This window comes from Momordica charantia (assembly GCF_013281855.1).
Source record: "Momordica charantia cultivar OHB3-1 chromosome 4 unlocalized genomic scaffold, Mcharantia_2.0 BLBB01000004.1, whole genome shotgun sequence".
NCBI classification, from domain to species: Eukaryota; Viridiplantae; Streptophyta; class Magnoliopsida; order Cucurbitales; family Cucurbitaceae; genus Momordica; species Momordica charantia.
The window spans coordinates 13,522,100-13,535,150 of NW_028275162.1; the positions used below are offsets into that span (position 1 = coordinate 13,522,100).

Below are 13,051 nucleotides of genomic sequence, written 5' to 3' on the forward strand. Positions count from 1 at the left end.
ATCCTGTCGTGGGTTTTTATCGCGCCATGACTAAGCTCTCAACAAAAAAACTTCACTTTATTTGGACAGATACCTTTCCAGATGCTATGGAACAGTGTTAGGGCGGGTTGGGAGGCAGTGGTAGATAGCACTCTGTATATAGATCTGGTGGAAAAAGCTTTGGTTGCTTCGTGTGGCCATAACCATAGATCATCATGGGTCGTAGGGCCAATCTCTGAAAAGGTGTGTGAAAGGCTTAACCACTTGTTTCCTCCTCTTTTTGATGTCTGCGAAATCTATAGTCTCATGATGAGGTGGTTTTTGACCACAGATGAGCAATGGTTGCCTCTTTACCTATAGATATAGCAAAGAGATTTGGGAAAAGGTTGGCCAAAGTCCCCTGTAGTAGCCATTTATCCTTCCAAAAAACAATCTGGCTAGCTTCTCCCACTCGACAGTAGGCATGTTCTTTTATGAGCTTGATTTGTTGGTAAATACCCGTCCATGGTCCTCTGTAGCAGCTATGTCGAATGGATGGCCATGAGGCAGATGAGGAACCAGAATATTTTGCCTTGATAAATCTCCTCCATTGGGCTTTTAACTATTTATCCAACTACTAACTAACTAGCTAAGTGATAAATAAGCTAGGTACTTACATCATATTCTTTTAGATTGGAGCTCTTTTTTGAAGGTTGGCCTCCTCTTGTTAAACTGTTTTTTCAATGCCATTGTAGATTCTTTCATTTTGCTCAAGGAAAGCTTGGTTTCTTACGAGTTTTTTTTTTTCATGCATACTTTCCCCTTTGACAAGGGACATTTTTGATGAATTTGCATGCTGTTTTTGTCCCATCATTGGATTAAACTATCCGAAACTGAACTTTGTTAGTTTTAGTAAGGCATCTTACAACTCATAAATTGGGTGTTGAGTTTATATTTGATATTCTTTATTTTTGTACAGTTATAGTTCTTGTAGTTTATGAATCATCGTTTATTTATTTTATAATGATCAGTTTCTTGTTTTCTTCTTTATTTTTGTACGGTTATAGTTCTTGATCATGCTTTAGAGTTTATGAATCATCGTTTATTTATTTATCCTTTTTCTGCAGGCAGCTCATGAGAAGGATAAAACTTTGGAACAAGTGGTTGATGGAGAGATCACGGAAGCAAAGGAATCATATGTAGACAATGGATTGGAACTTTTCCAGTCATTAAGTTCACGGATGAATAAGCTTGCTGTTTCTACAAATCCGAAAATTGAAAACCCTTCTTCAGAGCCAATAGATGATCAACAGTTTCCTTCTAATGATATCGATAAGAGAATTAGAGCAATAAAAAAGAAGGTGAAGACAAATTTGCATTTTTAGAATATTACAAATCATCTTTGCTTTGAAGTCTGTCATGAAAAATTTTCAAGCATCTATTGTCCATTGCACGCAAATATATGTTTCATTTGAGTTATATACAAATGTTTAGGGTTTGTTTGGTATGCGATTTGGATTCCATTCATTGTATCCAGAATACAGTGAATATCTATTTGACAGATTTGTTTTTGAAAATTGTTTTTTGGATTCTGTGATCCAATTAGTGGAAATTTTGAAAACATTTTTATGTTTTAAGTGTTTTCAAATTTTGAATTTGGAATGGTAAAATGTAGAATTACATTAAAAAAGATAAAAACTTTGATAAATATATTATTTCATGTATAAACTCATTTCATTTTTGTTAAAATTAACAAATTAACAAATTAAAAATATAATATTATAAATTATATAATATTGTAAATAATTCTACCAAACTTATAACATATATGCTAATAAATTAATTAATATTATTTTAAGTTGAACTTAATATTTAGTTGGTAACTGCTACTAATTTACAAATATATTATTAAATACCTTGAACAATTTTTTAAATTGAGATTCAATTTTCAAATTTGCTACCAAACACGTCCGTACAACTTTCTTTTTTTTTTTTTTTTTTTTCATTTAATCCCCCGTTTTCAGATTTTTGTTTTCAAATCACCAACTAAACGAAGGTAAAGACAAATTTGCATTTTTAGAATATTACAAATCATCTTTGCTTTAAAGTCTGTCATGAAAGATTTTAAAGCATCAATTGCATGAAAATGTATGTTTTATTTGAGTTATATACAAATGTTTAAGTATCTAGAATTCCCTTGAAAAGTGTGGTGTACTTTAGGCTTAATAGTATGCATCCAAAGAAACATTTTTTTTGTATGAAAAGACCTAAACTTTTAACAGCAATATTTATAGGATACTTATTGTATCATACTCTTTGAGCAACTCTTTTTTCCCATAGGTAGCCTAGTATTGGTCGGAGCAGATGTATTTGGTGTAGGTAGTTAAGTTACTAAATAAAAATAATTTGAGTTATATAATAACTACGGTTCTTAAAGACAACTAGTTGTTTGTAAACTGAGTTAATCTCATGTGCAACTATCATTAATTACATTGATTTTAATTTTGATTTTAGAAGTCCTCATTGTTAAATGAGTTCCAAGGTTTGTGTATTCTTTATTGTCTTTCCCAAAATTCCAGTGATTATCTTACGTGGAGTATGCATCTTAGTAAGTCTCTCTCTGCCCGTTTCTCGTCTCATCCTAACCCTCTGCTGCCCTTTTATTCACCTTACTGTGGAAGACTAAAATTGAAGAAGTTAGGTTTTTTGCTTGGTTGGTTACCTAGGGACGATTAACATTGTTGATATATATTCTCAGCCGACAGGTTGCTTCAAAGGCTTAGATAATCATTAGGAGGTTTTTCACCTTCAATTTATCAACCACGGAGAAATGAAGGGTGTCCTTAAAAGATGTAGATTGGCAATTTGAGTATTGGAGTTGCCCACCTTGAAACCTTCAATAGACCCTTCTATCTTTTTTTTTCCTCGCTTATACCATCTATCTTCCAAGGGGAACATTTAGGTAGCTTCTGTCCTTTCTTCTGGGAGCTCTTCCTCCCTTGATCTCGAGTTCCATTGTCTTTTGTTCAATAGGGAAACAAGGAATATTGTCGCAATTAGTTCTGGGAGAAGAATTTTTTCGTCTTTGGGCCCTAGTCCTTTTGAAGTATTCTCTTGTAGATTGTTTTTATCCATTGCTTGGTGAATTCTGATAGAACCCAAACTAGAAATATATTGAAATATAAAAGATAGAATAACTACAATATCTCCCAAGTAATTCGAGGTACTTGGACCCTCCCCTCTCTGGAGTATTCTTACTCAAGCCTAAACCATACTAACCAATTGCCTACTTTCATCCTTGCCTCCTCCATCTATTTATAACTAAACCTCCTAACACAATTACCAATATACCCTTAAATACTCTAATAATATCCCCAATTATATCCTATTAGTAATCCTATCAAATTCCTCTAGTAAACTTATCTTATCATGTCTTTTTCTTGTTGTTCTTGTTGTCAAAGGTTAAAATTTTTAAGAAGTTCAAATTCTTTGTGTGGCAGAACCTTCTTGGCAGAGTTAATACTCTAGATTGTGTTTTGAGGTGGTCTTCCGGTCTGGTAGGGCCACAGTCTTGTATCCTCCAACTGAGGACGTTGATCACCTTTTGTGGAGTTGCAATTACACTTTTCTAGTATGGAGTTATTTTTTTGAGATGTTCGGGTTGGCCTTGACTAGAGGGTGTAGCTCGATGGTGGAGAGGTCTTTCTTCATTCGCCCTTTCACGTTAAGGGTCCTTTTTTTTTTGTTCTAACAAGTTATTCTGCTACCCTTTGGGGCCTTTGGGTTGAGTGGAGCATTATAATTTTTAGAGAGGTTGAGAGAAGCTTGGAGGAGGTTTGGTCCCTCGTTAGATTTCATGTCTCTTTTTGGGCTTGGATGTTGAAAAGATTTTATAATTATTCTTTGGGTCTTATTTTGGTTGATTGGAGCTCTTTTTTTTGTTTGGCTCCTTTTGGGTTGGACTGTTTGTTTGTTTTTTCTTTTTTTTTTTTTTATATTCCCTTATATTTCATCTTTCCTAAATGACAGTGAGGTTTCTCATTGAAATAAAAAGAAACATTAGTGTAAAAGTGTGAAAAGTAAGACTTTTCTTTTGTTCCAATATAATTACTCCCTTCTTTTCATCCACAGCTTCATAAAAATTAATTTCCTTTTTATTATTTCGATTTTGTTACATATGGAAAGTCGATATTCTTAGCTTGTCTGGTTGGAGGTTTCTATGAAAGGCTGAGTTAATGAAGTGAGTTTCTAAAAGTGAGATAACTGATATCCTTGATTAGTTTTGCATTTTACAGGTCATGACCTAGAACGCATCCCCTGTTTCTCTCTATGAAATTTGGTTGATTTTTACAATAAAGGTTCCTAGGTGCACGCGAGCTGGCCCGGACACACGGATATCAAAAGAAAAAAAAAATTATAACATTGGCTAAATTAATTGTGTATATTGTTAGTTGACTTCCTTTCTCCCATTTTTTGTACCTTCCCTCTAAATGAGCAGGAAGATCTTGTGGCTTAATGCTATTAGAGCTAGTTTTTTGTAACAGCGATTAGAAAGCAGTAGAACTTTTCAGTTTTATGAGGGGCTGTTTGGGATTAACTTTTCAGTTTCCTTCTTAAGTTTAATTTCCATGCATTCTATACACTACTCCAAGACTTATAAATAATGGCTTCCTTTGTGAGAGACAGGGCAAACAAAGAAGGAAATCTTTGCTGGAATTTTTCACTGCCAAGCCATAAGTCCTTCGAAACAATGTGCTGGTACCGTTGCCTGCCTTATGAGAAATATATCTTTGTGTCTGGCAATATGTTTCCATGGGCCTTTTGATGAATGCATGAATTTTTGGCCTGGTTTGTGGTCAAAGTTCCATACTCTGTAGCTATAACTTTATTCATAAGGCACTTTTTTATCGTTAAACCACCAAATCCATTTTCCATAGCTTCGGGAGTACGAAAAGATGCCAAGTCAATTTCTTTAGGACACTACTTCGATATGCAGCACCAACCTATCAGGGTTATTGCCATTTCTTGTTGGTTCCATGGCTTTCTCGATGATCCAAACAAGTTAGTGAATTTTGCTCCCTTAGCCCCATACATGTTGATAAAGCCCTCCTCAGGTGTGAAGATGGATTACAAGCGACTAACTTTACCCAACACGCAGAATGGCAAACCTCTGAAACAAACTTAGTTTCTTCCAATGAAGCTCCAAAAACGTAAATTCCCACTGTTAGGTCCCTTCATATGGAGGCTGGATTATCATTAGGGATCTCCCCCTTCACTTGTGGAACGACTCTGTTGTGCCTTATATAGGGAACAAATGTGGTGGTTTTGTGGAAACCTCTCGGGTTTTGCCAGCCTCAGAGACCTGATGGAATTGAGGATAAGGGTCAAAGTCAATGACATCGGTTTCATTCTAGCATTGATCGAACTTCCGTCCATTACGCAAGATGTCATCACGATACACATCGATCCTTCTTCATTGCTTGGAACTTGGTTCGAAACCGCAATATCAACCACAAAGCTCCACAGCTCTCCACCGAGGGGGACAATCTCCCACCGCCAGACATCTATCGGATCTGCAAAAAGCCCTGTTGCTGAGAGCAGCCATGAGGCTCAAAGCACTTTCCTCGATGCCACTACTGATGTTGGCACACTGACTGTGGATGTTGACCCTTTCAGGAACATCTTTAACCTCGGCAAAAGGAAAGGAAAAAGTCATTGACTATGTTTCAACTTGAATCCCGACCCACACAGTCGAGGAATAGAGGCCGTTAATTATTAATGAAGGAAGAAAACATGTGACTGTCAGGAATAAGCACTATCTCACCTCCCTTTTCCACAAAAGGAAACCTAGCCCATTACAAATCAGTCCTATCCCTGATGACATTGATGAAGTGGACTATTTTTCCAACCCTTTCCTCGAGGATAATCCAATCCTGTCCATCTGCAATAGCCCATCTATACCCATTATCCCCACCATTCTCTTTGGTGATTTACCAACCTTTGAGGTGACACCCACCCTATCAACCAACCTATTCCTGCCTCATACAGCTTACCTAGCCCTGAACCTGCTCCCATCCACTGTTAGATGAAGATTCTCACATGTCATCCCCTGTTAGATGAAGGAATTCACATGGAATGTGAGGGGGTTGGCTCATGGCAGAAGAGAGCCCTTATAAAGCAATCTATCTCTCGTATTAATCCAAATCTGGTGATTCTACAAGAGACCAAGCTTTCCAGTGTTGACAACATCATCGTCAAATCCCTTTGGAGCTCTCATGGGATTAATTGGACAACCTTAAATGCCACTGGATCAACTGAAGGATCCTTATCCTTTGAAATGATCTTGACACGTCTGAGATCATAGAAGGTGATTTCTCCCCCTCCATAAACTTCTGTTTAGCTGATGGATTCTCTTGATGGATAATAGGCATCTACGACCCTTCTAAAACAGAATACCACCATTTGTTTTGGAAGGGGCTCCGAGATCTATCCTAGCTCTATGAGAACCAATGGATCTTGGCTGGGGATTTCAACGTCTCTAGATGGTTGTGGGAGAAATTGCATGGATGACCTCTCACCAAGAGTGTGAGGCTATTCAATTCTTTCATTGAGGAACCAGGCCTTATTAACATCCCCTTAAGCAATGGGTAGCACAATTCGTCTGGCAACAGATCCTTCTCCCTCACTGACAGATTTCTCCTCACAAACCGCTGCCTCGACAAGTTTGGGCTGCCTTTGGCAGATTGGCAAGAACTACATCCGACCACTTTCCTACACTCCTGGATTTTGGTCAAAACCATTGGGGATCCACCCCTTCAGATTGGAAAATGTGGATGGCCCACAAATCCTTCAAACCTTTTCTCGAAACCTGGTGGAGCAGTAATCCTGTCCTTGGCTGGCCTGGACATGGATTAATGATGAAACTCAAATCCCTAAAGAAAGCTTTAAAGTTGTGGAACATAGAACACTTTGGATGTATACACTCACACAAGGACAACCTGATACAGATTTTGAGATCCTTGGATGATCAAGAAGGGCACCATCCCCTCATCCTAGAACGGATCCTGGACAGGAACAAAGCCAGAGATGACCTCCTGGTGGCCCGGTTTGAAAATACCAACTAACACTTTCTTTAAAAAATGCTGCCCTTCTGTCGAGATTTCAAAAGCAGCAAACATTAAAGAAAGAGATCGAAATTTACTGGCAGCCAAAGAAGAATTATTTTGGCAGAAGATATGCGAACAAAAATGGTTAATGGAGGCGGGTGAAAACATCAAATTTTTCCATAGATTCCTAACCAACAAAATGAGAAAGAAGGCCATCGATGCTGCCCCACCAATTTACCTTGGGATCTCATCTCCACCGAAAGTTGCTCCATGTTGGAACAACCCTTTACCGAGGAAGAAATCCTTAAGGTTGTAAATTGTCTAGGCACTGTTAAGCCGTCGGGCCGGATGGTTTTGCTACTGAATTTTTTAAGAAGTCTTGGAACATTAGCAAAGCCGACATCATGACAATGTTCCAAGATTTTTTTTCAAAAATGGAATCATCAATGCCACCCTTAATGTGACCTACATTTGTCTCATCCCTAGGCGGAAAGATGCCAAAATAGTGCATGATTTCAGACCCATTAGCCTCATCCCTTGTGCTTACAAAATCCTTGCTCGTGTCCCAGTGTTTTCGAGGCGCACCCAGGCGAGCGCCTAAGGCGAGGGGTGAGGCGATTTCGCCTGGGTGCGCCTTGAGTGGTGCAAGGCGACCACCTTCAACCGGGCGCTCGCCTTGGCGCGCCTCACTGTGCCTTGGCGCGCCCTCGCCTTATGGCGAGGCGAGCGCCTGGTTGAAGGCGGACGCATATATCTTTTTTTTTTTTAAAAAAAAAAATTAAAAAATTTAAACTTGATAAGAACCCACCTCATAATGAAAATAAACAAAAGATGAAGTGAAGACAAAAATAGAACCGTAGGAGATGATAAGGAAGAGATGGTATACTTGGAGGAAGAAGAAAAACTGAAGCAGAACATGTTGACGAAAGAAGTTGCAGAACAACATGTTGAAGAAATAAGTTGAAGAAGAAAAGTCTGAGGAGAGTCTTTTCAAAAAAACGGAAAGGTGGAAGGCAACTCACTTTTCTATGTGCTTGCATGATAAGTTAGCTGTCACCTATTTCCCATGGCCATGAATACAACTATTTACTATAAATACAGCTGTTTACTATAAATACAGTTGTTTCTATTTAATTCTTTTGCAGCTTATTTCAAATACAATTTTCTCTCTACTTATTTTTTCTTTATTTTGAATATTTCTATTTTTATCAATTATTTTAAGTTAATTTTTTATTTAAAATATTATTATTATTTTAATTTTCACATTTTAAAATTGAATATTTATTTATTTTACATATAAATTATTAATAAATATTATTTATTTAATATTTTATGTAGTGCGCCTCGCTTCACTCAGGCGTCGCCTTTTTATCGCCTCTCGCCTTGAGGCGATGGAAGGGCTTGTCGCCTTGAGGTGCGCCTTGCGCCTTGAAAACACTGGGCGCACTACAGATTTAGGAATAGCAGCCCGCCAACCAGGATGAGACAAAGCTTCATGAACAGTTTTAGGAATAGATACAGATTCAAGGGATGCAATAAACGAACAAGTAGATGATGATAAATGGTTATATGAAACAAAAGAAGAAACAAGATAAGTACACTTACGCTTACCTTTTCGAAGGGCAATAGGAAGGTCATCACTCGTTCCTGGATCCACAGGCAAAGAAGCTGCTGGTATAGGGCATGAGTCCGTAGGAGGTTGCTGACGAGAATAAACTTGAGTAATAGTGGGGAGAGAAGGATCAGGCGCAGAGGGAGATGTATTGTTAGGAAGTTCTTCAGTAGAAGTAGAGACAATAGAATAGACTAGAAAGGTATCATCTTCCTGTGACTGCTCCCCTCGACTGGTACTCAAAGACGATGAAAAAGGAGTAGTTTCAAAGAACGTAACGTCAGGAGAGACAAGATATCTATTGGGATTAGGACAATAACATCGATACCCTTTTTGAACACGAGAGTAACCAAAGAAAATGCATTTCAATGACTTAGGGTCTAATTTGGTGAGCTGGAGGCGAACATCCTGAACGAAACAAATGCAACCAAATATTTTAGGTTTAATAGGAAATAAAGGTTGCGTAGGACACAGAGTACGATAAGGTATTCCACCCTTAAGAACTAACGAAGGCATGCGATTAATCAAGAAGTAAGTCGTCGAAACAGCATCAGCCCAAAAGTATTTTGGAACATGCATCTGAAACATTAAGGCCCTTGCTGTTTCGAGAAAATGTCTATTTTTCCTTTCTGCAACTCTATTTTGAGACGGAGTATCAACACACGAGGATTGATGAATAATACCATGTTCACTTAAATAGGAGCCAAGAGCACCAGAAAAATATTCCTTAGCATTATCACTTCGTAGAACTTTAAGAGAGCCACCAAATTGAGTTCAAATTTCAGCATGAAAGTTACGAAAATGAGAAAGTAACTCAGAACGATGTTTCATCAAATATAACCAAGTTACACGAGAGAAATTATCGACAAAAGTAACAAAATACCGAAATCCATTTTTGGACTCAATAGGACAAGGATTCCAAACATCAGAATGAACTAATTCAAAAAGAACATTAGCTCGTGTATTGACTCTAGGATAGGAACTGAGACGATGAAACTTAGCAAATTGACATGACTCACAATCTAAAGAATGCAAACTATGAAATTGAGGACGGAGACTCTTTAACACGGAGAGAGATGGATGACCCAAACGACAATGTTCTTCGAAGGGAGTTGGCACTTGAGTGCAAACGGTGGCTGTAGGTATTTGTGTATCAAACGTGTAGAGGCCATTAGATTCACGCCCTTTACCAATAGTCTTCTTCGTGGTAAGATCCTGAAATAAGCAATAACCAGGAAAGAATAAGACACAACAATTGAGATCACGAGTAAGTTTACTCACAGAGATCAAATTAAAAAAATTGTGGCAAATTTAAAACAGAGGTCAATGAAATAGTTTTGGAGAGATGAACTGTGCCAGAGCCAAGAACAGAAGAAGCGGTGTCATCTGCTATTGTAACATTAGGTAAAGATGTAGATGGTGAAAAGGTAGCAAATAAATTGGGGTTACCTGACATATGATTCGTAGTACCAGAGTCTGACCCATTTTGACGCGGAGGAAATAGGACATTCATTGGTATTACCTGAATCAGCAATGACAGTGATTAGATTAGAGGATGATGTCATCAATGACTCTTGATACTGTTGAAATTTAGCAAACTCTTCTGCAGAAATCGTTACCATTAATTTCTTCTCAATCATAACTTCAACAATATGGACACAAACAAAAACTGCACTGAAACATACCAAACCAAATCTGAAGGAGGAAAGAGAATCGAACCAAACCAATTGAACAGAGCCAAGTGAACCAAACCAATTGAACTGAAACAAACGAACCGGACCAAAACCGGTATAAATCAACCAAACCGAACCGGAATGTGACGAACCAGACCGAACTGAACTTGAACCGGATGAACCAAACCACTTGAATCCAAACCGGTTGAACTGGACCGCTTGAACTGGATTAGGTGTTTTCTGAAACCAGAAACCTTAAGTGCTACCCCACGACAACCAGAGGGGCGAAGGCGATTGGCGGGTACGGGACACGAACAGGATAGGACACGGCGATACGTCAATTCCTAAAAAATTAGGACACGGACACGTTGGGGATACGCTTATTTTTTTAATATTTTTTAGGATATATGTAAATTTAACACAAAAAATGCTAAATACAATGAAATGCATAAATATGAAGTCAATTACATCCTTCAACAAAAGTTAAAAAACAAAGTTCCAAAAGACCAATATAGTGACAAAACAAAGAAGGGATGTAAAAGAGGATTGTTTTTATTAGAGTTTACCTAAGAAAAATGAAAAACAGAGCTAGGAAACAGAGACGGAGGAGTTTACCTAAGGAAAAAAAAAAGAAAAACAGAGGCAGGGGTGTCGGTGGCGGCAATAAGGGCGAGCGGCGGCGGTGTCGGCGTCGGCGGCAAAGAACGCGTGCAGCGGCGTTGGCTTCGTGGGGGAGGGGTGGTGGTGGGTGGGTATTAGGTTTTTATCATTTATTTGTTTTTTTTTCTAAATTACTCATGGGCATTGGGCCTTTTTATTTGGGCCCAGAAAACCTCCAAGGCCGTGTCCAGGCCGTGTCCCAGCCGTGTCTGATTTAAAAAAAAAAAAAATCAAACACGCGTTCTTTGCCGCCGCCCGCCCTTAAGTGTCCATGTTTCCTAGGCCCTTCACCCCTCTGGTTGTCGTGGGGTAGCACTTAGGGTTTTCGGTTTCAGAAAGCACCTGATCCGGTTCAAGCGGTCTAGTTCAACCGGTTTGGTTTCAAGTGGTTTGGTTCATCCGGTTCAAGTTCGGTTGGATTTGGTTCGTCACATTTCGGTTCGGTTTGGTTGATTTATACTGGTTTGGTTCGGTTTGTTTGTTTCAATTCAATTGGTTTGGTTCACTTGGCTCTGTTCAATTGATTTGGTTCGATTCCCTTTTCTCCTTCAGATTTGGTTTGGTCTAGTTCTGTCGTTTTGTTCAAATAAGTTCGTTTGTTTGTTATGGCTGAGAACAAATCAATCGTAACTTCTGAGGTGATCCCAATGATATCAAAAATCACATAACACAAGTTGAAGCACGAATAGATTATTCGTCTAACATGTTGGGCATGATTAACATATATGCACCAACTTGAGGGGGAGTGTTAGAGTATATATTAGTATATTTTATATTCTTGTATTAATATTAATTTGTCATTTACCTTCTTCTTATAGAATTAGGTCAACCTTGTATATTTGTCTATATATATAGACTTTAATAATGTGAATACATCACATTGGATTCTCTCCAACATTAATCGGTGGTGGTGGTTGGTGGTGGCCGGCAACGGCGGCGGCGGTGACTGGCGGCAGCGGCGGTGGTGGTCGGCGGTAGTCGGTAGCGGCGGCCGCGGTCGTAGTTAGTTGTGTTGGATAGCAATGAACAAAACCCTAATGGGCATAAAACCCTAGTGGACATGAAAACCCTAATGGGCACAAAAGTTTTAGAAGAAGCCTAGAGCTCTGATACCATGTAGAGGCTAAGGTTGGAGAGAATTCAATGTTCTTTATTCTCATTATTGAAGTCTATATATATAGACAAATATACAAAGTTGACCTAATCCTATAAGGAGAAGGTAAAGACAAATTAATATTAATACAAGAATATAAAATATACTAATGTATACTCTAACGGGCGAAATGGAGGAAATGAATCAAAGCTTGCATCTCCACAACAAGCTTTTCCATTATCATCAATGGAAAACCGAGGGGCAAATTTACAGCCACTAGAGGACTGAGACAATGGGATCTCCTATCCCCTTTTCTCTTCATCATGGTCACAGATATGCTTAGCCACTTGCTTCTTCATGGAGAAAGTCAAGGTAAACTGAGAGGTTATGTATCTAGGTGTGGCTACCATAGAAAATACCTTATTTGAAGATGGTGATTGTGCAAATACATTCCGTGCTTTTAACCCAACTCAAGCTGAAGAAACTTATTCAATGGTCACTGCTAACCGCTTTTGGTCCCAAATCTTTGGGGTTGCTTTTTCCAATAAACGTTGGTTACATTTCATTATGTTATTTGTACCAGTAATCGGTTTTTGGATGACTGCTCTTGGAGTAGTTGGTTTGGCCTTGATTTCGTTTCTCAGGAAATCCGTGCAGCAGAAGATCCGGAATTTGAGACTTTCTATACCAAAAATATCCTCTTAAATGAAGGTATTTGTGCTTGGATGGCGGCTCAAGATCAGCCTCATGAAAACCTTATATTCCTTGAGGAGGTTCTACCCCGTTGAAATGCTCTTTAATGGAACTTTAGCTTTAGTTGGTTGTGACCAAGAAACCATCGATTTCGCTTTTTACAGATGACACCCTCCTTCTCACTAGCAAGGATCCTTCCAGACCCATAGATGACTACAACAGATCCGGTGTTTATGGCATCTCCATTGACCCATAG

General features: G+C 38.5%; 1 protein-coding gene across 4 annotated transcripts in view; it reads left to right on the forward strand.

Annotated features, from left to right (window-relative positions):
- The window catches only part of PYM (partner of Y14-MAGO), a 30,926-nt gene that overhangs the window by 7,011 nt on the left and 10,864 nt on the right, over positions 1-13,051 (forward strand). For 3 of the 4 annotated variants that reach the window (XM_022303477.2, XM_022303476.2, XM_022303479.2), the window contains one exon: positions 1,086-1,319. In XM_022303477.2, the coding sequence (XP_022159169.1) occupies positions 1,086-1,319 (234 nt within the window). Of the gene's footprint in view, positions 1-1,085; positions 1,320-4,644; positions 4,717-13,051 lie in introns of all 4 variants that reach the window. The other variant, XM_088122394.1, reaches the window with a different exon arrangement.